Genomic DNA, 25,248 nt, shown 5'->3' on the forward strand with positions numbered 1-25,248 from the left:
GATTACTTGTAGCATTATCATTGTTCCTTGATATCAAATAATAAAGTTACTACTTCTCCTCTGCTTGATGGTTCTTCAGCATCAAGTACCTTTTACCCTATTTCTTCATATTTGTCATATTCCAAATTTTCCTCTTCCTATAAGCATTTATGTTCCTTTGTTGATTCCCTATATGAACCCAAATTCTTTCATCAAGCCATCACATATCCTTATTGGAGGGATGCAATGGCAACTAAAATCAATGCTCTTGAAGCTAATAAAACTTAGATCCTAACTGATTTACCTCCTGACAAGCAGCCTATTGACTGTAAATGGGTTTACAAGTGCAAGTTGAAATTTGATAACACTCTAGAAAGGTATAAGGCTCAGTTGATTGCAAAAGGGTATACTCAACAAGAGGGAATTGATTACTTTGATACTTTTTCTCTTGTTGCAAAACTGACCACTGTTCGTTGCTTTCTTTCCGTAGTTGCTATACACAATTGGGAGTTGCATCAATTAGTTATCAACAATGCATTTCTTCATGAGAATTTGGATGAGGAGGTATACATGAAACTTTCTCTTGGTTTTTCTAACCCTAGAGATCCTTGAGTTTGTAAGCTGCTCAAATCTTTATATGGCTTAAAACAAGCCTCTCATTAATGGTTTTCTAAATTCTCTTCAACTCTGGTTGCTTATGGATTTACTCAGTCAAAGTCTGATTATTCTTTATTTACTAAATGTTCTGGTCATTCTTTTGTAGCATTATTGATATATGTGGATGATATTGTTATTGTCTCAAATCATTCACAAACTGTTGATGATCTTCTGGCTTTCTTAAATCTCCATTTTAAGATGAAAGATCTTGGTGTTTTGAGGTATTTTTTTGGCACTAGAAGTTGCCAGATTTGCTAAGGGTATATCTCTTTCTCAAAGAAAATATGCTCTTGAAATTGGTTCTGACTGTAGTTTATTAGCTGCTAAACCTGCTAGCTGTCCAATGGATAAAAACTTAAAACTCTCCAAAACAAAATTTGGAGGTCCTTTACTTACTGATCCAGCCTCTTACAGAAGGTTAATTAGTCATCTTCTTTAGTTGACACTTACTCGACCTGACTTATTTTTTTCTGTTACTACTTTGAGTCAATTTTTGGATTAGCCTCGACAGTCACACTATGACGTAGCTATTAAAGTGGTCAGATACATCAAAGCTACTACAGGCCATGGATTGTTCTTCCCCAACAGCTCTTCCTTACAACTTAGAGGATTTTGTTACTTTGATTGGGCCACCTGCCCTGATTCTAGAAGATCTGTTACTGGTTTTTGTCTTTTTCTTGGAGATTCTTTAATTTCATGGAGGTCCAAGAAGCAAGTTACCGTTTCTAGATCATCTGTTGAAGTTGAGTATCGATCTATAGCTTCTACTTGTTGTAAAATCAAATGGCTTATCTCTCTGTGTGCTGATTTTGGAATCTCATTTACTTCTCCATCTGTTCTATATTGTGATAGTCAGGCAACTATTCATATTGCTACTAATCTAGTTTTTCATAAAAGGACTAAGCATATTGAAATAAATTGTCATTTAGTTAGAGATATGGTTGAACATAGTGTTGTTGTAACTTTTCATGTTTCTTTTGAACATTAGTTGGCAGATTTCTTCACTAAACCTTTTGCTTCTAATAGATTTCATACTCTTCTCAGCAAGCTAGGTGTGCCTAATTTACACATTCCAACTTGAGGGGGTTATTACCAATTATTGTATAATGTTATTTTTTACTTTACATGTCCACATGTACTCATGTGCACGGTTACCTCAAGTGTACCTTAGTTACTTTTACTTTATAGTTTGTGTTCTCTCATTTCAGTAATACAAGATATTCTAGAATTTTCTCATTTCCTTCTTTTCAGTTTCCTTCTCTTCACCTATGACCTAACATCACCCTCGTTAAGCAAACTTGTTCTGCATGGCCGATATCTATGAGTTGGAAACTTGGAACGGGAGATTATATCAACAATAGTGGAGGCGGTAGCGGGAGAGTCAACAATGGTGGATATTGGAATATTTACATGTTGTGAATATGTTTTTAGGGCACCTAATACATTGTTATTAAGGGGTGTGATTGTATTGGTCTAGCCAGGAAATACCGATCGGATTGGATGGTTCAGGTCGGGCCAAACCAATAAGGGTGGTTGATTGGTTTCGGTCCTTACCTCTTGTGAAAATTGGTAATCGGTCTGATTTCGAGTTGTAGTCGGAGAAGGACTACCCATGTACCATGTTCGGCCCCGCCTTAATTTGCACAAAGAATAATTTGAATAATAAAAAGGAAACCAATAAGAAAACTTCCAGGGCATGAAGCATCAACAAGCTTACATTCTGTAGGGGAAGTAACTGTGGTGGTGGCGGTAATTCCTCAATGTTCAAGTCATAGAAAGGGGTAGTCTCGAATCTTAAATCACAACTGGGTGCTACGTATCTCCCTCCACGCTTCCCATAACAGCATCGTGGAATTTCTTGCACGAGTCCCTTTAGGCAGATGGTGCATTGATTGGAGTCCAAATCAGGAGTACATTCTACAAGTGCATATAGTGTTTCAAAGTCTGTGGCAGCCTCGCTATCCAGAGCAAACTTGCGAGTAGAATTCCCTTGTGCGGTGCATTTTGTTAGCCTGTCTAGCAATTGTCCTAGCACCTGATTGAAATTCTCTACGTCCGAGGCGTTTTCAGTATTGGAAAAGATAATTGAATGTTCAGTTTCCAAGGTGCCAAATATAGTTCTGTTCGAGTATCGTAGTGTACACATGCCGTCCCCATGAATGCCTCCGTCTGGTTGGGACAAGACTGTAACAGAGCCTGACTTGTTGAATTGATATAATTACGACATGACTCCGGCGTAATATCTCCTCTACAAAGTGCAATCGAGTTCACATTCTCGGTATTTTCTCCGGCGGAGAAATTGTAAAACCCATAATCGATCTCCATGTTGGAATACATGGAGGCCAGGAGGCCAAGGAGGTTTGCCCTATAGGTTTTGTTGCTGGAGTAGGTACCAGTTGGATAGCAATACTGAGCCGTGGGAGCAACAGCAAGTAAGATAATGAAGGAGGAGAAGAAAAGTAGTCTCCAACACATCTTCGTTGTTCCCCTCTCTACTCTCCAGTCTACAAATTGGAAAGCTTCCAACAAGGGAACCATATATATGATTTTGGTGGAGAATAGGAAGGATGGACTGGCGCTGCTTCTCTTTAATTCTCAAAATTCAGGATACTGAAAATTCCTAAGTTAGGTATGAATAGTGAATTGATCAAATTAGATGAATTGAAATAAAAATTAAAAGTTGAATAAAATAGTGTTAGAATATTTTTAATATTATTATTATTTTGATATTTGAAAAAATTGAATTACATATTATATTTTATGTAAAAGTTTGTAAAAATTATAATGATGAAATTATATGAAATAGATGAGTGAGAGTCCATCCAAACCTAACCCTACTCTTAAGATTTCTTTTTTGTTAAACTACTCTTAAATATTTCAAGCACCGAAATCAGGACTTTGAAATTCCGAGGCTAGGTATAAAAGATGGCATTGGTCTCTACATGACTTTCACAACACGCGTCCTTTTAATCAGCCAGTTAGGGAGGGCTATCATGCTATTTAAGCTGAGTTTTGCTACACAACTGCCTATTGTTCACGCAACCTTTGTAGTCCAGACTTCGTGGAAAAAAAAATGTGTTTTGGTCCTTGGTCTAGAAGGTTCATCTCCTCCCCGACGTGTTATTCTTCACTTCTTTAGAAATCTTAGAGAGAAAATACTGAAAAATCCAAGATTTGGCAACTACCAACGAAAGCAAATCAGTTGGAGAAAAATGGGTAGGTAAATTGAATTTGGATGGGATTCAGCCAGCTCCCGTTGGATTGCGACGTGGTTTTCATCAATTATTATTCACCACCGTACACCCAATATTCTATGAAAAACATTCATATACTCTATAAAAAATGAAATTATCCAAGTATCTCTGTAATGCAGCAGAAATATCTACCAATTCACTTAACAAATTGGTTAGTATTCTAGCATGCAATTAATTTAATAATTAAACAATAGCATAAAATAAATAAATTGCATAACACTAAGATTGGTATCGAATGAAAACCTTTTAAAGAACTCTTTAAAGGTAAAACCCTACAAGGCAGCCAAATCCAGGAAAGTTAATCTTATTATTTGAAAATCAATTATAAGTACTCATCAATTACAAAACCTTTACAACTTGACTCTCTTACTTGCCCAGACAAACGACTTGTTTGTCTTCTACCGCAGTAGCAGCCAGAACCTCTGGCGATCTTCAAATATTGCCTTTCCTCCTAGAACTCTAGGGGTTGAAGTCCAATCACACGATCCTCCACTCTTGAAGCACGATCAATGTCTCCTGACGGATTGCTGACATGTCGTGATAACTCTTCTCAAAGAACTTCTTGATAGTTCGAAATTCTTTCTACTTGATATCTTCTATCCAGATCATTTGATATTTCCTATCTTTTCGAACATTCAATCTTGATCAAAAATCTTTTGAACTTTTATCTATTTAACCACTTATCTTATAATTCAAATATTCATAGATAAAGATAAAAACAAACATTTATCTATTAATCTATTTATCTTTGAATTTAAATATTTATAAATAAAGATAAAAATAAATTACATTCATCCAATAATTCAAATAGATCCTAGTCATTTAATCCTAGTCAACAAATTTTTACGTTAACAAAAAATACGACTATATTTTATAAAAAAAATTATAGATATGAATTGTACGTAACAGTAAATATGGGCAAATGCATTCTAAATCTCATATTAAAAGGGATAAGAAAGCACGACTATTGACAAGGGGACGTTTTCCCATGCCTTGAATGAAAATCAATTTTTTTTTTATTATTTTAAATAAATAAGAAGGTTGATTGAGACAGAAGTAGTCGATGAGAAGCTACGATTCAGGGAGGTGGATGATTTGATGATTAATTTCCTTTTCACGGCATTCTTTTATTATTTTTTTTTTTTTGTGTGTGTGTTTTTTTTTTCCCGGTCAATGCATTTCACAAATTTACTTGGGACCAAACGCATTTTCTTTTATGAAAGGGATGTAGACTTTCGGACATCATCAACAATTTGAATTCTATGTGTGCTGTTACCAAGTCAACCTAATTAGATGTGTTGAAACTCTCATCACACACAAATGGAAACGGCCTATAATATTGCTAAGCCACCTTATTTTGTCATGTTATCTTGATGTATTGATAAGCCAGCTAATTAGATGTATTGAAACTCTAATTAGAAGCCTTTTTATACTTCCTCTTGGCCACATGCATGGCTTGTAACACGTTCATTTTGGATTATGGAAGAGCAGTATCGATCAGAATTTCTGGCCTAATGAAAATCAATTCTTCTAGGGACAACCGGCTTGCATCCCTGGTGCGGCACCTGCCGTCATCCGCTAATATTAAAATAAAATAAAATAAAAAATCATTGGATTCTCCCACTCCTTTGGATCCTGCCCCATTAGTGATGTCATGAAGTTTGCTTTCCTCTTGCTTTAACTTCTTTCGAACTCTAATTAGAGGCAAGATTATTTCGTCGTCTATTTGGTGTGTCGTTACTGTAAATTGTAATGTTCTCTCTTTTTTTTTTAAAAAAAATTAAATTTTAAATAATTTTAAATAATTTTTAAACATTTTAAAAATATAAAAAAATTAATATACTAATAATCGCCTTCTTAACTATTAAATAAAAAAAATGAAAATTAAATTAAGTACTAATATCACAAATGATGTGGTACAGGTCGGAATCTTAAAAGTATCCATACATTTTCGTTGCAAACAGGATGGTCATCTTAACCAAGAAATTGAAAGGGTTAGAAGCATTTTTGCTTGTAATGGTAAGGACTCCAAGATTAAACTTTCAGAGGTACACGCTAAACTAGTCCTTTTAGTTGTGCATTGTTCAAATGTGAAAGTCATAATTTAGTTAATGTGATTCAAATATAATCTATCCCACAAATCATATATGACTTTTAAGTTGTAGCAAAGTCATATGTATTTTTTACTATTTCGTACAAATCCGTCCTGCTCGTTCTCCTTTCTCCTTCAGCAAGTATTTGTTTCATTTCTTCGGTCTTACCAAGTACATTTCAGCATCCGTTGAAGTTTGATTTATGGAAAACTTTGCATTATTGCAATGCATGGTACTACATACTAATTATAAATGTCTTTATAGATTATTGGATTGTGAAAATGATAGCAATGGTATAAATTGTAAAAATAAAAATAATTGCTGGAGATTGATGGGGAGAGTTAGAGATTATGAAAATGAAAATAAAAAAGGTATTTAAATAAATTAAAATTTTTATTAAAAAATAGTTTAATAAATAATAATAATCTAATGTAGAGTTTAAATTTTGAGTAATTAGTCAAACTAAAAAAGTCGCATATTAGACAAATTTTAATTTTGTAGATATATCGGTCTCTTGACTCCAAAATTTGAACATTCTAATCTTTGAATTTTTCACCATTTATCTAATTATTCCATTTGTGGTTGCATTCACATCAATAAACCATTCGAAACGTCCTCTCAGCTCCAATAATGGTTCGAGATGTGTCATTTTGACATGCCTTATATGAAAATTTAAAAACAATAATAAATTTTTTAATTTACAAATTTACTAGAAAAGAAAATTAAAATAAAAATCGCAAAAATTAGATTTCAAACAAGAAAGGAAAAAAAATAGATTTTATTAACAACGCCTGTGATCAATTGTTACTCATTCATCCCCCACAACATCTACTTAATTATTTAAAGCGTAATCACGTCTAAACATTTGGGATGAACAAAATGACATTATAGATATCTTTGCTATTTTTTTTTGTTTTTTAAAGGGGGTGGGAGGGTTCGAACTCAGATTTTCCATTTAGAAAACCAGAATATATGCCATCAGGCCATTAGGCTCTTGGCGATATCTTTGCTAGCTACTTAAGTATACATGACCATCTTCATTTATAGAGAAGTTGCTTAATAAAAAAACAAGGGGTGGGAGATGGGAATCTTGAACATGTAGAATTGCATTTCAAACAAAATGCTGCACTAGCTTCCATCAAAAGTTATCGGCCATCTAGCTCAGATATTGAAGCTTCATTTCTTGAGGCTTGGACATATCTACTTCGACGCCTATCTGGTCTTGTTACGCCAACACCGTTCTCCGATTGGGACAACACATCTGATTTGGTGCTATGCATAAGAAATGCAGGTCTTGTGGGCACTGGTAGAGTAACAGAGTGGCTATTAAACATGAGGACGACTGTAGCCATGGTTGGTCTGTCAGCCACATTTTCTTGAACACATAATAATCCAATGTGGATGCATCTCATTATTTGAGTTGTTGACTTGGCCTTTAATGTGGCATCTACAAGATTTGAGGTTGTCCCCTCCCTCCAGTTTTTCCATGCCTGCAGGATGGTTACAATGGGAGACACCACAATTAGCAGAACATTCATTTATTTTTTCAACATCATATGACTTACTATCTGGTCGGACTTTAAGATAAGAAGGAAATGGATAATATATATATATATTTGCACTTACATAACTTAGAAGGCAGCCAGCTTCATTCTCACCCTGAAAGCTAGAGTTATTTTTTTTACCGCTCACTATCTCCAGAACTACCACGCCAAAACTAAACACATCGGATTTTACTGAAAAGTGTCCGCGTATTGCATATTCCGGAGGCATGTATCCACTGCATGCAGGGAGGACCAAATTATTAGTACTTCATGTTAAATAGCTGCATAATTTTCATATTTAAAGTTTAAAATTGACTAAATTCCATCTAATTAGTTATTGGTTGGAGAAGGTTTTGGTAGAATTTCCATACAGTCTCTATGACAGAAAGTAATCGTTAGGGTATATGGCATGCTATATTCCAGTTATTAGCTATAGACTATGTGGATATACTTACTAGGTCCCCACAATTTTGTGTGTATTGGCTTGAGTTTGATCTGCTTCAAATAATCTTGCGGTCCCAAAATCTGAAATCTTGGGGTTCATGTCTGCATCTAATAAAATGTTGCTAGTTTTGAGATCACGATGAATAATACGAAGTCGCGAATCTTCGTGAAGGTAAAGAAGTCCTCGAGCAATGCCTTGTATAATGTTGTCACGCACTTCCCAATTCAATTGTGCACTTTTGATTGGATCTGCATATTCATGCAAGTTGATGATTTTGCTAAAGCTATATATGAAGGACAAGACATTCCGATGGACGGAAAGAAATTACTATGACTAGAATTCAAAATTTAAGCAGAAGTGCAACCATACCAAATATAAACTTATCAAGGCTTGAATTCCTTACAAGCTCATAGACTAGAAGCCTTTCACTCCCTTCCAAGCAAAATCCTAGAAGCCTTGTCAAGTTTCGGTGTTGAAGCATAGCCACCAACATGACCTCATTCTTAAATTCTGCATCTCCTTGTTGAGAGCCCATGGACAACCTCTTCACAGCTATTTCCTTTCCATTTGGAAACTTACCCTGAAAAATAGAAATGATCAAAATATTGTATATAATAAGTATAACCTTATCTTGCATGCGATTATCTTGAATTACCTTATAAACAGCACCAAATCCTCCTTCTCCAAGCTTGTTTTGAGCAGAAAAGTTCTCTGTAGCAACTTCAATTATCCGATACTCGAATTGCAGCCTTTCTTCAGCACTACTAATTTCATATATGGGTTCATCTAAAGACCAAGCGATAAGTTTGAATTAGATTAGTGCATTGTTCATTTTGTTTTAGCAGAAGTCAACTGGTCAGGCGGAACACTCATCTTACGTACAATTAATTAGCTATTTTAATTTCTAGAACTGTTTGATAGTTGATAATCCCCAAATTATGCCATGTTTTTGTGTAGAATAATACCAATCACCAGTATTGCTTAGAAATGGCATAAGATAAATTAGATCTTAACTTACTTTGAAGTTGCTCCCTTGATTTCTTCACTAGTCTTGTATAGATGATGCAAATGCATATGATTAGAACAAAAGAAGCGACAACCGGCAGGACTATAAGAATTGCAATTCTTGTTGAGTTACTTCCGTTTCCTGCAAGCACCAAAGCTCTGCTTTTGTCAAAGTGCTGAATTTTTGAATTTGCATTAACGTAATCAGAATTCTGGAATCTGAAAATTCGTGCAGGTATTATCAAGGGGTTCCGGTTTGAGTATTTTATATTTTTAGAGAGGTGAATGTTTCGGCAGATTTCCTGGTAAGGATGGGATCAGAGGGGAGTAACAGCCTATGGTGGTCTTCTATGGATACTTTGTCTCGTCTGGGGCTCTTTGCGTATACAAAGACGAGTCATTTGGATTCAGAGATAGGTTGAGATAAGTTGAGATGATTTGTGAATAGTAGAATAAAAATTAAATTATTTATTATATTTTGTGTGAAAATTTCAGAAAATTGTAATGATAAGATGAGATGAGATGTGTTGAGATGAGTTGAGGTGGATTTTGAATGCAAACGAGGCCAGGTCTTCCTATTATCCGATCTGCTTACGTTGAATTTATTCTGTTAATGGGTCTTTTTTTGTTTGCCTTATATGTTTTAATGTTTATCTGGCTTTCTTGGTTGACTTATTCTGGTTTCTAGGTCTATGGTATAGTGTTTGGTTTGCTTATGGTCTTTTTTTTATACTTGGGTTTGGGTCTTTTTGAATATTTGTAACTTCAGGGTATTTGACTTATTTTTGGTATGGTGTCTAGGTCTTTTTGAGGCCGAGTTTTGGTCTTTCTTGAATATTTGTTAACTCTCAAGTTTTTAGTTGTAACCATAATTTTTCTCTACCATAAATGATGGCTATAAATAAAATTGAGTTACTATCATCTTTTTAAATAAAAAAAAAAAAATCTAAAGCACCATCATTAAGAAAAGAGAAAAATTTAAATACACGTACTAAAAAAATAATCGTTAGAAAGATAACTCTTACTAAAAAAAAATGAATAAAATGAGTTAAAAAGTAACACGGTAAGAATAAAAAATATATATTTTTTATTAGAATAAAGAAAGAAAATATTGGAGATTCGGCAAAAATTTGACCAATAATATAAGGACGCGGATGTTAGTGCTCTAATGGGCTATTACCAATTGAAATAGGAAAATTATACACAAGGGCCTTTTTTTGTTTACATTCCTTTTAACGTTCTTCTTCCTAGTTAAATGTAAATATCTTCTATTTTATTTTTTTTTTTTTGGTTAAAGAAGGACAATTTTTATTTATCTTTAATTAATATAAATGTACGCTTGCTTTTGTATATACTGGTATAGTTTTTTCCCTTCAAATTATGTTTGTAAGATTTGTATATTAAGTTGGCACACCGAGTTGTAGTCGGAGAAGGACTACCCATGTACCATGTTCGGCCCTACCTTAATTTGCACAAAGAATAATTTGAATAATAAAAAGGAAACCAATAAGAAAATTTTCAGGGCATGAAGCATCAACAAGCTTACCTTCTGCAGGGGGAAGCAACTGTGGTGGTGGCAGTGGCGATGATTCCTCAACGTTCAAGTCATAGAAAGGGGTAGTCTCGAATCTTAAATCACAACTGGGTGCTACGTATCTCCCTCCACGCTTCCCATAACAGCATCGTGGAATTTCTTGCACGAGTCCCTTCAGGCAGATGGTGCATTGATTGGGGTCCAAATCAGGAGTACATTCCACAAGTGCATATAGTGTTTCAAAGTCTGTGGCAGGCCCGCTATCCAGAGCAAACTTGCGAGTAGAATTCCCTTGTGCGGCGCGTTTTGTTAGCCTGTCTAGCAATTGTCCTAGCACCTGATTGAAATTCTCTACGTCTGTGGCGTTTTCAGTATTGTAAATGATAACTGGATGTTCAGTTTCCAAGGTGCCAAATATAGTTCCGTTTGAGTATCGTAGCGTACACATACCGTCTCCCATGAATGCCTTCGTCTGGTGGGGACAAGACTGTAACAGAGCCTGACTTGTTGTATTGATACAATTACGACATGACTCCGGCGTAATGTCTCCTCTACAAAGTGCAATCGCGTTCACTTTGTCGGCATTTTCTCCGGCGGAGAAATTGTAAAACCCGTAATCGATCTCCGTGTTGGAATACATGGTGGCCAGGAGGCCAACGAGGTTTGCCCTGTAGGTACTGTTGCTGGAGTAGTTACCAGTTGGATAGCAAAAGTACTAAGCCGTGGGAGCAACAGGAAGTAAGATAATGAAGGAGAAGAAGAAAAGTAGTCTCCAACACATCGTCGTTGTTCCCCTCTCTATTCTCTAGTCTACAAATTGGAAAGATTCCAACGATGGAACCCATATATATGATTCCAGTGGAGAATAGGAAGGATGGACTGGCGTTGCTTCTATGTAATTCTCAAAATTCAGGATGCTGAAAATTCCTAGTCTTAAAGATTTCAAGCACCGAAGTCCAGGATTTTGAAATTCCGAGGCTAGCTATAAAAGATGGTATTGGTATCTATGGGCTGGTTTGGATTCAATCTCATCAGATAGTTATGTCCTGAGATAGCTAATCCAATGTGCTTCAGTAGATTTATCGGTCTTTTGACTCTAAAATTTGAACATTGATCTAATCTTTGAATTTTTCACCATTTGTCAAATCAATCCATTTGTCGTTGCATTCACATCAATAAACCATTCGAAACTTCCTCTCAGCTCCAATAATGGTTCGAGATGTGTCATTTTGACATGCCTTATATGAAAATTTAAAGACAATAATAAATTTTTTAATTAACAAATTTACTACAAAAGAAAATCGAAATAAAAATCGCAAAAATTAGATTTCAAACAAAAAAGGAAAAAAAATAGATTTTATTAACAACTTCTGTGATCAATTGTTAGTATGTTACTCATTCATCCCCCACAACATGATTTACTTAATTATTTGAAGTTTAATCACGTCTAAACGTTTCTTTTTTATTTTTTGGAAAGAGGATGATACCCCAACTTTATTGATAACCCTCATTTATAGTAGAAGAAAATCGTGGTTACAATATGAAACTTTGGGGTTACAATATTCATAAAGGACCAAAACCCAGGACTCAAAAATTCTTAGATACCCAACCACAGTACAATTTGCCAAAACGATTGCAAGAAATAAAATCAAAGCGACAACCTGCAAGAAAGAATAACAACACATGCATATAATAAAATATGGATTAACCAAATGCAAATTAAAACATATCTCATGAGGAAATCTTCAAATAAAGAAGATCAATTCTATCTGTGCGAAGAAGACCTCTTAATTTACTAATCATAGGGGCCCGGTCACCTAACCAATCCGTAGTTATACCCTTTGCACCTTGTTTAACAAAAAAATCCGCAACGGCATTTCCCTCACGAAAAATATGGCTCACTGTATACTCAAATTGATCCAGACAACTTTTCAACTCATCCCAATAATCCTCAAGATACCAAATATTACACTAACCCTTTCTAATGCAATTAACAAGGATTTGAGAATCAGTTTCAATATCCGCTTGATAAAAACCAAGTTGACAACACCTTCTAACCTCTTCTATCAAACCACTTAGTTCAGCAAAGTTGTTAGAAGCTTGGCCTAAAAGAACAAAATAAGCCGCACACATTTGACCACCAGCATCACAAATGACACCCCCAGCACCAGCAAGCCCAGGATTACCCAAGCTGCCATTCGTATTAAGCTTCACCCAATTTTGTGAGGGAGGACTCCACTTAACCACTGAAACCTTCTTCGCTTTAGGAACTAACACTGGAAAATCCATCTGTTTAGAATAACAACATCCTGTCTAGGAAGTCTCAAGGACCTAGATCCAACTGCATGATTCTACAAATCCACAACTTGATAGCATGTCAAACCGTCTGAACCGAATCCATCTTGCCATCATACCTAGCTCTGCACTGCCGTTCCAAGAGTTTCCAAGAAACAATGGATAGGATAAGACCAAAAATAGTCCGAACTTGAGACGACTTGCCAGCACGACAAAACCAAAAATTAACTTGCTCCTACCAAGTATGGAAAACACCCATATTAAAACCTAATTGAACCGAAACCATCCGCCAAACTTGCCTAGCAAAATCATCAGTGCAAAGAATATGATTGAGATCTTCAGAATGGCCAGAGCAATAACAGTTACATTTAGAAGCCTTTTGGATACTAGCAATTTTAATCTTCTCATCCACGCTCAAGCAACTATTAGTGGCCTTCCACATCATAACAGAAATTTTCTTAGGGATATTATTATGCCAAATCCAGTGAGCCCAAGATAAAGGAGGCGTCCGAACTCTAATACACTCCCAAGCACTTTACGTAGTAAACTTTCCGTCGTGCTCTTTCATCCAAATTAACATATCCTGCCCCTCTTTACGCCTAGCCAAAACCTGATACAATTCATTAGCTTTATCATGGCCAACAAGTCTTTCTAAACAAGAGGTATTCCAACCATTCTCAATGTGAGGCTCTTTGATTTTAAGCAGAGATTGATCAATCACAGGGAAATGTATATTAAGAGGACCACCATCCTCTCCATTTTGGGATGAACAAAATGACATAATATATATCTTTGCTACTTAAGTATACATGACCATCTTCATTTATAGAGAAGTTGCTTAATAAAAAAAACAGAGGGTGGGAGATGGGAATCTTGAACCAGTAGAATTGCATTTCAAACAAAATGCTGCACTAGCTTCCATCAAAAGTTATAGGCCATCTAGCTTAGATATTGAAGCTTCATTTCTTGAGGCTTGGATAGAGCTACTTCGACGCCTATCTGGTCTTGTTACACCAACACCGTTTTCATTGGAACGACACATCTGATCTGGTGCTGTGCATAACAAATGCAGGTCTTGTGGGCATTGGTAAAGTAGCAGAGTGGCTATTAAACATGAGGCCGACTGTAGCCATGGTTGGTCGGTCAGCCACATTTTCCTGAACACATAATAATCCAATGTGGATGCATCTCATTATTTGAGTTGTTGACCTGGCCTTTAATGTGGCATCTACAAGATTTGAGGTTGTCCCCTGCCTCAAATTTTCCATGCCTGTAGGATGGTTACATTGGGAGACACCACAATAACCAGAACATCCGTTTATTTTTTCAACATCATATGACTTACTATCAGGTCAGACTTTGAGATAAAAGAAATGCATATAAAAAAAAAAAAAAAAAAAATTGCACTTACATAACTTAGAAGGTCATCAGCTTCATTCTCTCCCTGAAAAGTAGAGTTATTTTTTTTTACCGCTCACTATCTCCAGAACTAACACGCCAAAACTCAACACATCAGATTTTACTGAAAATTGTCCGCGCATTACATATTCTGGAGGCATGTATCCGCTGCAGGTGAACATTATCAGAAATATTAGTTTGATTTGAATGATGTCATAGCTTTCGGTACTTGTTCTACTTTTTTATGGACTTACTTCCATCTTATGTGGATATACTTACTAGGTCCCCACAATTTTGCGCGTATTGCCTTGAGTTTGATCCAGTACAAATAATCTTGCCGTGCCGAAATCTGAAATCTTTGGATTCATATCTACATCTAAGAAAATGTTGCTAGCCTTGAGATCCTGATGAATAATACGAAGTCGCGAATCTTCGTGAAGGTAAAGAAGTCCTCGAGCGATGCCTTCTATAATTTTGTGGCGCATTTCCCAATTCAATAGTGCACTCTTGTTTGGATCTGCATATTCATGCAAATGTAGTGTGAACATGTTGAAGCAATATACGTGGAAGACAGGACAATTCCATTAAAATGTAATTACTATGAATAGAATTTGGGATTTGAGAGGAATGGCAAACATACCAAAATGTAATTATCATTGTTCCTTGATATCAAATAATAAAGTTACTACTTCTCCTCTGCTTGATGGTTCTTCAGCTTCAGGTACCCTTTACCCTATTTCTTCATATTTGTCATATTCTAAATTTTCCTCTTCCTATAAGCATTTATGTTCCTCTGTTGATTCCCTATATGAACCCAAATTCTTTCATCAAGCCATGACATATCCTCATTGGAAGGATGCAATGGCAACTAAAATCAATGCTCTTGAAGCTAATAAAACTTAGATCCTAACTGATTTACCTCCTAGCAAGCAGCCCATTGGCTGTAAATGGGTTTACAAGTGCAAGTTGAAATTTGATGGCACTCTAGAAAGGTATAAGGCTTAGTTGGTTGCAAAAGGGTATACTCAACAAGAGGGAATTAATTACTTTGATACTTTTTCTTTTGTTGCAAAACTGACCACTGTTCGTTGCTTTCTTGCCTTAGTTGCTAAACACAATCGGGAGGTGCATCAATTAGGTGTCAACAATGCATTTCTTCATGAGAATTTGGATGAGGAGGTAGACATGAAACTTTCTCTTGGTTTTTCTAAACCTGGAGATCCTCTAGTTTGTAAGCTGCTCAAGTTTTTATATGGTTTAAAACAAGCTTCTCGTCAATGATTTTCTAAATTCTCTTCAACTCTGGTTGCTTATGGATTTACTCAGTCAAAGTCTGTTATTCTTTATTTACTAAATTTTCTGGTGATTCTTTTGTAACACTGTTGGTATATGTGGATGATATTGTTATTGTCTCAAATCATTCACAAACTGTTGCTAATCTTATGGCTTTCTTAAATCTCTATTTTAAGTTGAAAGATCTTGGTGTTTTGAAGTATTTTTTGGGGCTAGAAGTTGCCAGATGTGCTAAGGGTATGTCTCTTTCTCAAAGAAAATATGCTCTTAAAATTGGTTCCGACTCTAGTTTATTAGCTGCTAAACCTGCTAGCTGGCCAATGGATAAAAACTTAAAACTCTCCAAAACAGAATTTGGAGGTCCTTTACTTACTGATCCAGCCTCTTACAGAAGGTTAATTAGTCGTCTTCTTTAGTTGACACTTACTTGACCTGACTTATCCTTTTTTGTTATTACTTTGAGTCAATTTTTGGATTAGCCTCGACAGTCACACTATGATGCAGCTGTTAAAGTGGTCAGATACATCAAAGCTACTATAGGCCATGGATTGTTCTTCCACAACAACTATTCCTTACAACTTACAAGATTTTGTTACTCGGATTGGCCACCTGCCCTGATTCTAGAAGATCCGTTACTGGTTTTTGTCTTTTTCTTAGAGATTCTTTAATTTCATGGAAGTCTAAGAAGCAAGTTACCGTTTCTAGATCATCTGTTGAAGTTGAGTATCGATCTATGGCTTCTACTTGTTGTAAAATCAAATGGCTTATCTCTCTCTCTGCTGTTTTCGGCATCTCATTTACTTCTCCATTTGTTCTATATTGTGATAGTCATGCAACCATTCATATTGCTACTAATCCGGTTTTCCATAAAAGGACTAAGTATATTGAAATAGATTGTCATTTAGTTAGAGATATGGTTCAACATAGTGTTTTTGTACTCTTCATGTTTCTTCAGAACATTAGTTGGCAGATTTCTTCACTAAACCTTTAGCTTCTAATAGATTTCATACTCTTCTCAGCAAGCTAGGTGTGCTTAATTTACACATTCCAACTTGAGGGGGCTATTACCAGTTATTGTAAATGTTATTTTTTACTTTACATGTCCGCATGTACTCACGTGCACAGTTACCTCAAGTGTACCTTAGTTACTTTTACTTTATAGTTTGTGTACTCTCATTTCAGTAATACAAGATATTCTAGAATTTTCTCATTTCCTTCTCTTCGGTTTCCCTTTCTTCACCTATGACCAAACATCACCCTCGTTAAGCAAACTTGTTCTGCATGGCTGATATCTGTGAGTTGGAAACTTGGAACGGGAGCTTATATCAACAATAGTGGAGGCGGTAGCGGGAGAGTCGATAATGGTGGATATTGGAATATTTACATGTTGCGAATATGTTTTTAGGGCACCTAATACATTGTTTTTAAGGGGTGTAATTGTATCGGTCTAGTCAAGAAAAACCGATTGGATTGGATGGTTCAGTTCGGGCCAAACCAATAAGGGGTGGTTGATCGGTTTCGATCTTGACCTCTTGTAAAAATTGGTAATTGGTCCGATTTCGAGGTGTGGTTTTATTGAACTGGATCGAATCGGATCGGATCAAAACTGACCGAATTATTTACATATAAGTTTTTTAAATATTTTTTTATATATAATATAATATTTTATATAGTAGTTTAAGAAGTTAATTATGTAATTTTCATCTAATCTACAATTATTGACCATATAAAATATAAAATAATATATGCTATCAATTAACTAATATATCATATGATAATATATGCTATTATATATAGATACATACTCTACTATTTATACCTAATTAAAGTAATTAGGTAATCTTTTTTAAGATACCTAAATTGCAAGTAAGTAGGAATAATTAATGAAAAATTAAATTATTTAATATTCATTGACCATATATAAAATGTTAAAGTTTTAATATAGGTCATTATGAATACTAAAGTACTAAGTTAGTAACTATTAAGATAATAAATATAATTATAGTTAATTATTTTTTTAATGAGTTAGTTACATAATCACATTAAAGAACTCACTTAATTTTAATTTTACTAGTTTAATTAATTTTTTGTATTAATTTATTTGCCAAAATAGAAAAGAAAAGATGAAAATAATGTTCCTAACTTATATGAACCGAATCGGTCTGACGGACTGGACTAATAACTATGGTTTGGTCCGGTCCGGTCCTTAGAGATAATCGGTCCAATCTGATCCGGAAAAAGGAAGGACCGAAATTTTCCGTAGGTGATATTACACCCCTAATTGTTAAAATGAATCGGACAAAAATAAAATGTATTGATATTTTTTTCTAATATAATACATTCCTTAATAATTATTGCGTTTACATGTTAGCTTGCAAGCGCAGTAAAAGTATCAATGAACACAATTTTCTTTTATCGTAATACAAAAGAACTAAAGTAACAGATGGGTTTGATCAGCTAAACTCAACAAAACTTTATATTATGAGAAATATTTTATTGATAAAGGTATTATACAAAATTAAATTTATCATATTTAATATATCAAATTTAAAATCAATTTCGTAACAGCATCAATCTTCACCTATATGCATTTTAAGTTGAGGTATTAAAAAAAAAAACTCATTGAACCAAAACAGATGCAAGCATCAAATAATGTAATTAGATCTTTCGCATCCGGCTATGTACGCTTCTTTTTCTTTACGTTAAAGAAGGAAAATTTTTATTTATCTTTAATTAATATATATGTACGGTTGTTTATGTATATACTGATAGAGTTTTTTACTTCAAATTATGTTTATAATATTTGTATATTAAGTTGGCATACCCTGAGTTGTAGTCGGAGAAGGACTACCCATGTTCCGCCCAGCTTTAATTTGTACAAATTAAGAATAATTTGAATAATAAAAAGGAAACCAGTAAGAAAACTTCCAGGGCATGAAGTATCAATAAGCTTACCTTCAGCAGGGGGAAGCGACTGTGGTGGTGGGGGTGATGCTGGTGGCGATGATTCCTCAAGGTTCAAGTCATAGAAAGGGGCAGTCTCGAATCTTAAATCACAACTGGGTGCTACGTATCTCCCTCCATGCTTCCCGTAACAACATCGTGGAATTTCTTGCACGAGTCTCTTCAGGCAGATGGTGCATTGATTGGGGTCCAAATCAGGAGTACATTCCACAAGTGCATATAGTGTTTCAAAGTCTGTGGCAGCCTCGCTGTCCAGAGCAAACTTGGGAGTAGATTTCCCTTGTGCGGCGCGTTTTGTTAGCCTGTCTAGCAATTGTCCTAGCACCTGATTGAAATTCTCTACGTCCGAGGCGTTTTCAGTATTGGAAAAGATAATTGGATGTTCAGTTTCCAAGGTGCCAAATATAGTTCTGTTTGAGTATCGTAGCGTACACATACCGTCTCCCATGAATGCCTTCGTCTGGTTGGGACAAGACTGTAACAGAGCCTGACTTGTTGAATTGATACAATTACGACATGACTCCGGCGTAATGTCTCCTCTACAAAGTGCAATCGCGTTCACTTTGTCGGTATTTTCTCCGGCGGAGAAATTGTAAAACCCGTAATCGATCTCCATGTTGGAATACATGGAGGCCAGGAGGCCAACGAGGTTTGCCCTGTACGTACTGTTGCTGGAGTAGGTACCAGTTGGATAACAAAAGTACTGAGCCGTGGGAGCAACAGGAAGTAAGATAACGAAGGAGGAGAAGAAAAGTAGTCTCCAACACATCTTCGTTGTTCCCCTCTCTACTCTTTAGTCTACAAATTGGAAAGCTTCCAACGAGGAACCCATATATATGATTTCGGTGGAGAATAGGATGGACTGGCGCTGCTTCTCTGTAATTCTCAAAATTCAGGATACTGAAAATTCCTAAGTTAGGTATGAATATTGAATTGAAATGAGTTGAATTAAAATAAAAATTAAAAATTAAAAGTTAAATAAAATATTATTAGAATATTTTTAATATTATTAGAATATTTTTAATATTATTATTATTTTGATATTTAAAAAAATTGAATTATTTATTATATTTTATATAAAAATTTATAAAAATTATAATAACGAGATGAAATAAGATAGATGAGTGATAGTCCATCCAAACCTAACCTACTCTTAAGATATTTTTTTTTGTTAAACTACTCTTAAAGATTTCAAGCACCGAAATCAGGGCTTTGAAATTCCGAGGCTAGGTATAAAAGATGGCATTGTTCTCTACATGACTTTTAGGGTAATGCTATACTTCATATATTTTATTGTCTACCTTTCTATTATTTATTATATTTGACTTTTAGATCTATCCTATAGTATCAAATCAAAAAATCTCGATAGTATGATAATAAAAAGATATTGATAAATAGATTTGTTCTTTCAAGAAACAGAAGAATATGCTTTTAACTTCAGCGTGTATGCTTATCCCCTTTATCTCTCTCTGATTTAAATACGAAAAATTATATTGATCATTTCCTACATCATATATAAACATGTAATTTATTATTTTTATCCTTTTATTTATGTTTGTTTAAATAAAATGATAAAAATAATAAATCACATATTAATATATGGTATGAAGATAATAAATAACATTTCTGTAAATTAAAGACAAAGAAAATGAAAGTTGCAAACAAAAGATTTTCTTTAACACTTATATATTAAAAGAAAAATACTTCTCATCAATTATTATTTATCACCGTACATCCAATATCCTATAAAAAAATTCATATACTCTATAAAAAATACGACTACATTTTATAAAAAAATTAATATAAATTATGAAAGTGAATAGTAATTAATACATTTTAAATCTCGTATTAAAATGATAAGAAAGCACGACTATTGACTAGGGGACGTTTTCCCATGCCTTGAATGAAAATCAATTTTTTATTATTATTTTAAATAAATAAGAAGGTTGATAGAGACAGAAGAAGTAGTCGATGAGAAGCTACGATTCAGGAAGGTGGATGATTTGATGATTAATTTCCTTTCCATGGCATTAATTTTTTTTTTTTTTTCCAGTCAATGCATTTCACAAATTAACTTGGGACCAAACGCGTTTTCATCATCAACAATTTGAATCGTATGTGTGCTGCTCCCAAGTCAACCTAATTAGATGTGTTGAAACTCTCATCGCAGACAAATGGAAACGGACTATAATATTATTGCTAAGCCAGCTAATTAGATGTATTGAAACTCTAATTAGAAGCCTTCTTATATTTCCTCTTGGCCATATGCATGGCTTGTAACACATGTTCATTTTGGAGTAATGGAAGAGCAGAATCGATCAGAATTTCTGGCCTAAAGAAAATCAATTCTTCTAGGGACAACTGGCTTGCGTCCCTGGTGCGGCACCTCATCCGCTAATATTAAAATAAAATAAAACAAAAAAACCATTGAATTCTCCCACTCCTTTGGATCCCGTCCCATTAGTGATGTCACGGAGTTTGCTGTCCTCTTGCTTTAACTTCTTTCGAGCTCTGATTAGAGGCAAGATTATTTCCTCGTCTATTCGGTGTGTCGTTACTGTAAATTGTAATTTTTTAAAAAATTTTTTTTTTAATTTTAAATAAATTTTAAACATTTTTAAAATATAAAAAAATTAATATACTAATAATCGTTTTCTTAACTATTAAATAAAAAAATGAAAATTAAATTAAATACTAATATCACAAATGATCTGGTACAGGTCGGAATCTTAAAAGTATCCATACTTTTTCGTTACAAACAGGATGGTCATCTTAACCAAGAAATTGAAAGGGTTAGAAGCATTTTTGCTTGTAATGGTAAGGACTCCAAGATTAAACTTTCAGAGGTACACGCTAAACTAGTCCTTGTAGTTAGTTGTGCATTGTCCAAATGTGAAAGTCATAATTTAGTTAATGTGATTCAAATATAATCTATCCCACAAATCATATATGACTTTTAAGTTGTAGCAAAGTCATATGTATTTTTTACTATTTCGTACAAATCCGTCCTGCTCGTTCTCCTTTCTCCTTCAGCAAGTATTTGTTTCATTTATTCGGTCTTACCAAGTACATTTCAGCATCCGTTGAAGTTTGATTTATTGAAAACTTTGCATTATTGCAATGCATGGTACTACATACTAATTATAAATGTCTTTATAGATTATTGGATTGTGAAAATGATAGCAATGGTATAAATTGTGAAAATAAAAATAATTGCTGGAGATTGATGGGGAGAGTTTTTTTTTTTACCGCTCACTATCTCCAGAACTACCACGCCAAAACTAAACACATCGGATTTTACTGAAAAGTATCCGCGTATTGCATATTCCGGAGGCATGTATCCACTGCATGCAGGGAGGACCAAATTATTAGTACTTCATGTTAAATAGCTGCATAATTTTTCATATTTAAAGTTTAAAATTGACTAAATTCCATCTAATTAGTTATTGGTTGGAGAAGGTTTTGGTAGAATTTCCATACAGTCTCTATGACAGAAAGTAATCGTTAGGGTATATGGCATGCTATATTCCAGTTATTAGCTATAGTCTATGTGGATATACTTACTAGGTCCCCACAATTTTGTGTGTATTGGCTTGAGTTTGATCTGCTTCAAATAATCTTGCGGTCCCAAAATCTGAAATCTTGGGGTTCATGTCTGCATCTAATAAAATGTTGCTAGTTTTGAGATCACGATGAATAATACGAAGTCGCGAATCTTCGTGAAGGTAAAGAAGTCCTCGAGCAATGCCTTGTATAATGTTGTCACGCACTTCCCAATTCAATTGTGCACTTTTGATTGGATCTGCATATTCATGCAAGTTGATGATTTTGCTAAAGCTATATATGAAGGACAAGACATTCCGATGGACGGAAAGAAATTACTATGACTAGAATTCAAAATTTAAGCAGAAGTGCAACCATACCAAATATAAACTTATCAAGGCTTGAATTCCTTACAAGCTCATAGACTAGAGCCTTTCACTCCCTTCCAAGCAAAATCCTAGAAGCCTTGTCAAGTTTCGGTGTTGAAGCATAGCCACCAACATGACCTCATTCTTAAATTCTGCATCTCCTTGTGGAGAGCCCATGGACAACCTCTTCACAGCTATTTCCTTTCCATTTGGAAACTTACCCTGAAAAATAGAAATGATCAAAATATTGTATATAATAAGTATAACCTTATCTTGCATGCGATTATCTTGAATTACCTTATAAACAGCACCAAATCCTCCTTCTCCAAGCTTGTTTTGAGCAGAAAAGTTCTCTGTAGCAACTTCAATTATCCGATACTCGAATTGTAGCCTTTCTTCAGCACTACTAATTTCATATATGGGTTCATCTAAAGACCAAGCGATAAGTTTGAATTAGATTAGTGCATTGTTCATTTTGTTTTAGCAGAAGTCAACTGGTCAGGCGGAACACTCATCTTACGTACAATTAATTAGCTATTTTAATTTCTAGAACTGTTTGATAGTTGATAATCCCCAAATTATGCCATGTTTTTGTGTAGAATAATACCAATCACCAGTATTGCTTAGAAATGGCATAAGATAAATTAGATCTTAACTTACTTTGAAGTTGCTCCCTTGATTTCTTCACTAGTCTTGTATAGATGATGCAAATGCATATGATTAGAACAAAAGAAGCGACAACCGGCAGGACTATAAGAATTGCAATTCTTGTTGAGTTACTTCCGTTTCCTGCAAGCACCAAAGCTCTGCTTTTGTCAAAGTGCTGAATTTTTGAATTTGCATTAACGTAATCAGAATTCTGGAATCTGAAAATTCGTGCAGGTATTATCAAGGGGTTCCGATTTGAGTATTTTATATTTTTAGAGAGGTGAATGTTTCGGCAGATTTCCTAGTAAGGATGGGATCAGAGGGAAGTAACAGCCTATGGTGGTCTTCTATGGATACTTTGTCTCGTCTGGGGCTCTTTGCGTATAGAAAGACGAGTCATTTGGATTCAGAGATAGGTTGAGATAAGTTGAGATGATTTGTGAATAGTAGAATAAAAATTAAATTATTTATTATATTTTGTGTGAAAATTTCAGAAAATTGTAATGATAAGATGAGATGAGATGTGTTGAGATGAGTTGAGGTGGATTTTGAATGCAAACGAGGCCAGGTCTTCCTATTATCCGATCTGCTTACGTTGAATTTATTCTGTTAATGGGTCTTTTTTTGTTTGCCTTATATGTTTTAATGTTTATCTGGCTTTCTTGGTTGACTTATTCTGGTTTCTAGGTATATGGTATAGTGTTTGGTTTGCTTATGGTCTTTTTTTTATACTTGGGTTTGGGTCTTTTTGAATATTTATAACTTCAGGGTATTTGACTTATTTTTGGTATGGTGTCTAGGTCTTTTTGAGGTCGAGTTTTGGTCTTTCTTGAATATTTGTTAACTCTCAAGTTTTTAGTTGTAACCATAATTTTTCTCTGTCATAAATGATGGCTATAAATAAAATTGAGTTACTATCATCTTTTTAAATAAAAAAAAAAATCTAAAGCACCATCATTAAGAAAAGAGAAAAATTTAAATACACGTACTAAAAAAATAATCGTTAGAAAGATAACTCTTACTAAAAAAAAAAATGAATAAAATGAGTTAAAAAGTAACACGGTAAGAATAAAAAATATATATTTTTTATTAGAATAAAGAAAGAAAATATTGGAGATTCGGCAAAAATTTGACCAATAATATAAGGACGCGGATGTTAGTGCTCTAATGGGCTATTACCAATTGAAATAGGAAAATTATACACAAGGGCCTTTTTTTGTTTACATTCCTTTTAACGTTCTTCTTCCTAGTTAAATGTAAATATCTTCTATTTTATTTTTTTTTTTTTGGTTAAAGAAGGACAATTTTTATTTATCTTTAATTAATATAAATGTACGCTTGCTTTTGTATATACTGGTATAGTTTTTTCCCTTCAAATTATGTTTGTAAGATTTGTATATTAAGTTGGCATACCGAGTTGTAGTCGGAGAAGGACTACCCATGTACCATGTTCGGCCCTACCTTAATTTGCACAAAGAATAATTTGAATAATAAAAAGGAAACCAATAAGAAAATTTCCAGGGCATGAAGCATCAACAAGCTTACCTTCTGCAGGGGGAAGCAACTGTGGTGGTGGCAGTGGCGATGATTCCTCAACGTTCAAGTCATAGAAAGGGGTAGTCTCGAATCTTAAATCACAACTGGGTGCTACGTATCTCCCTCCACGCTTCCCATAACAGCATCGTGGAATTTCTTGCACGAGTCCCTTCAGGCAGATGGTGCATTGATTGGGGTCCAAATCAGGAGTACATTCCACAAGTGCATATAGTGTTTCAAAGTCTGTGGCGGGCTCGCTATCCAGAGCAAACTTGCGAGTAGAATTCCCTTGTGCGGCCGGAGAGTCTCCGATGCTAAAGTCAGTATATCTCTTGAATAATTTGTGCATAAATTTAGAGGAATCAGAGATAATTCTTCGTACCTGGGAATAGACTTCTACATTAGGTTTTTGGTGGGGATAGCTCGTACCTGGCTTTAAGGAGCCTATATCATTTCTACTGTTCGTTCTATCAAAATCCTTTAATATGGCGTGGCTTCTGGGTCAGCGTCATTAATGCAGCATAGAGTCTAGGGAGTGGCGCCATTAATGCGGCGCTAGGGGTGGGCAGCGGGGCCCCGCCCCCGCTGCCCCGCCCGGCTTCCGCCCCGCCCCCGCATGGGCGGGCGGGCTAACCCGCTCCGCCCATGCAGGGGCGGGGTCCCCCGCCCCGCATAGAGAGGGTATAGCGGGG

At 35.0% G+C, this 25,248-nt stretch overlaps 2 protein-coding genes, 1 long non-coding RNA gene and 1 pseudogene across 3 annotated transcripts; all 4 read right to left on the reverse strand.

Annotated features, from left to right (window-relative positions):
- Positions 1–2,242: 2,242 nt before the first annotated feature.
- On the reverse strand, positions 2,243–3,166 carry LOC121264846 (annotated as a pseudogene).
- A 3,949-nt stretch (positions 3,167–7,115) lies between these two features.
- LOC121264847 (cysteine-rich receptor-like protein kinase 26) lies at positions 7,116–12,800 on the reverse strand. Its single transcript, XM_041168154.1, has 9 exons — positions 12,488–12,800; positions 12,117–12,172; positions 10,524–11,226; positions 8,991–9,119; positions 8,628–8,758; positions 8,342–8,552; positions 7,983–8,220; positions 7,610–7,763; positions 7,116–7,473 (listed from the first exon to the last, which is right to left on the reverse strand). Exons 1-9 carry the CDS (start codon positions 12,798–12,800, stop codon positions 7,129–7,131), a joined length of 2,280 nt encoding a protein of 759 aa, XP_041024088.1. The 3' UTR covers positions 7,116–7,128.
- Positions 12,801–13,831: 1,031 nt separating this feature from the next.
- On the reverse strand, positions 13,832–22,756 carry LOC121264851 (cysteine-rich receptor-like protein kinase 29; the record flags this gene model as incomplete). The annotated part of the gene is given in 8 exon segments (XM_041168161.1): positions 13,832–14,064; positions 14,067–14,076; positions 14,218–14,265; positions 14,267–14,372; positions 14,484–14,721; positions 22,385–22,435; positions 22,438–22,594; positions 22,670–22,756. Coding segments are annotated over 8 exon segments (930 nt in total), but the record flags the coding sequence as incomplete, so codon positions are not given.
- A 5-nt stretch (positions 22,757–22,761) lies between these two features.
- Positions 22,762–24,845, reverse strand: LOC121264390. The gene is made up of 3 exons (XR_005940487.1): positions 24,566–24,845; positions 23,033–23,161; positions 22,762–22,800 (listed from the first exon to the last, which is right to left on the reverse strand). It is a non-coding gene; the product is annotated as an uncharacterized LOC121264390 (long non-coding RNA).
- Between the last annotated feature and the right edge of the window lie 403 nt (positions 24,846–25,248).

Source organism: Juglans microcarpa x Juglans regia, chromosome 5D (genome assembly GCF_004785595.1).
Source record: "Juglans microcarpa x Juglans regia isolate MS1-56 chromosome 5D, Jm3101_v1.0, whole genome shotgun sequence".
Taxonomy (NCBI): domain Eukaryota; kingdom Viridiplantae; phylum Streptophyta; class Magnoliopsida; order Fagales; family Juglandaceae; genus Juglans; species Juglans microcarpa x Juglans regia.

What these genes read in the sequence shown, in the direction of transcription:
- LOC121264847 (XM_041168154.1), bottom strand. Translation starts at nt 12,800, where the DNA reads ATGGATTTTCCAGTGTTAGTTCCTAAAGCGAAGAAGGTTTCAGTGGTT. An exon ending in ATCAAGGGAGCAACTTCAAA is followed by an intron (nt 8,759 to 8,990) that starts GTAAGTTAAGAT and finishes CTTGGTCTTTAG; the next exon opens with ATGAACCCATATATGAAATT. An exon ending in GATTTGGTGCTGTTTATAAG is followed by an intron (nt 8,553 to 8,627) that starts GTAATTCAAGAT and finishes TCTATTTTTCAG; the next exon opens with GGTAAGTTTCCAAATGGAAA.